The following is a 1,165-nucleotide window of genomic DNA, read 5'->3' as shown; positions in this document are numbered from 1 at the left end:
ACATTCATCTTTTCTATCCTTTCAGTTAGATGTATAATAATCCGTTAGGTGAGCTCAGAGTTGATTCTCAATGTAAAAACCATTTTATGTTGCAGCGTGCACTAGTGGCCGTTGGGGACGGGGCTGTGAGAACACTTGTGTCTGCAATAACAGCGATGGTAGCTGTGATCCCGTCACCGGCTCCTGCTTCTGTGAGCCAGGATTCACTGGGAAACACTGTGAACGGAGTAAGTTGTCTCTTTGTCAACACAGGGAATTTGCCAAACCAGAAATTATTTTTCCTGACAATTCCCTCCAGGAAGACCTCCAGGCTGTGCTGCGTCCGCTCTGCCCAGCAGGTCGCAGGACTCTCAAGTTTCATCAGGGTTAGGTGGTTTCCCTCATTTGGATTCAAGAAAAGTTATTTTCAGACTTGTTTTGGACTCAACATCTATTTTTAATGTTAAGACCGTGTGTGAGTGGTATGATTGATGTGTATTTGGCTTCTGGCATAGAAGTTTCCACATCAGTTTTATGTATCCAGTGTTAGGTCCACAATTTTTTTTCATAAATCTTTTTTTAAGGCCAAGTATATTGAAATACTTCACATGTATATAACAGAAGCAGAATCAGGGAGATTTAGGGTCCTCTACTTGTTAACAAAAATTCACAATGCTCTTACCAGAGTCCCATGGTCTCCACTGATCTGTCTCTAACAGAGGTCAATAGCAGGTGCCTGAAGAGGATAAAACCAGGCATATAGATAATTCCTGGGACATTTCCTCAGGTTTCTTCAATTTGTCACTCAGGAGCTTATTGAAACAGAAGCAACATTTCTATAGTTACTACAACTTGGTGGTTTTGCCAGTTCATGTGCCTTTTTCCTGCTATTATTGTCATTATTACTATAATAATAATTATTATTGTGGATTATATTGTTGATATTAAACAAATATTTTATGTATTAGATTAACAGACTTACAGTAGCAGAGAGGTAGCTACCAGAGTCTCAGCAGTGTAGGCAGATTTAACTGCTGGTGTCACACAGAAATGTCAAAACTGTTAATCTGGAGCAATGACCTAAGACCAAAACCCCAGAAAGTTGATCTTAACAGCCCTTGTTGCTGTTGGCGCAGAGGGAGTGGAAGGCCCATTAGCTGGGAAGACCAGCTCCCAGGGGAAAAGC

General features: G+C 41.1%; 1 protein-coding gene across 1 annotated transcript in view; it reads left to right on the top strand.

Annotated features, from left to right (window-relative positions):
- Positions 1 to 95: 95 nt before the first annotated feature.
- Positions 96 to 1,165, top strand: part of LOC104494579 (multiple epidermal growth factor-like domains protein 6) — a gene marked incomplete at its 5' end in the record, with an annotated part of 32,709 nt that continues 31,639 nt past the window's right edge. The window contains 1 exon segment of the mRNA XM_010137439.1: positions 96 to 227. Coding sequence (XP_010135741.1) covers positions 96 to 227 — 132 coding nt within the window.

Source organism: Buceros rhinoceros, unplaced genomic scaffold, assembly GCF_000710305.1.
Source record: "Buceros rhinoceros silvestris isolate BGI_N320 unplaced genomic scaffold, ASM71030v1 scaffold406, whole genome shotgun sequence".
Taxonomy (NCBI): domain Eukaryota; kingdom Metazoa; phylum Chordata; class Aves; order Bucerotiformes; family Bucerotidae; genus Buceros; species Buceros rhinoceros.
Note: the sequence above shows the minus strand (reverse complement) of the source record. Positions and strands in the feature narration are given on the sequence as shown.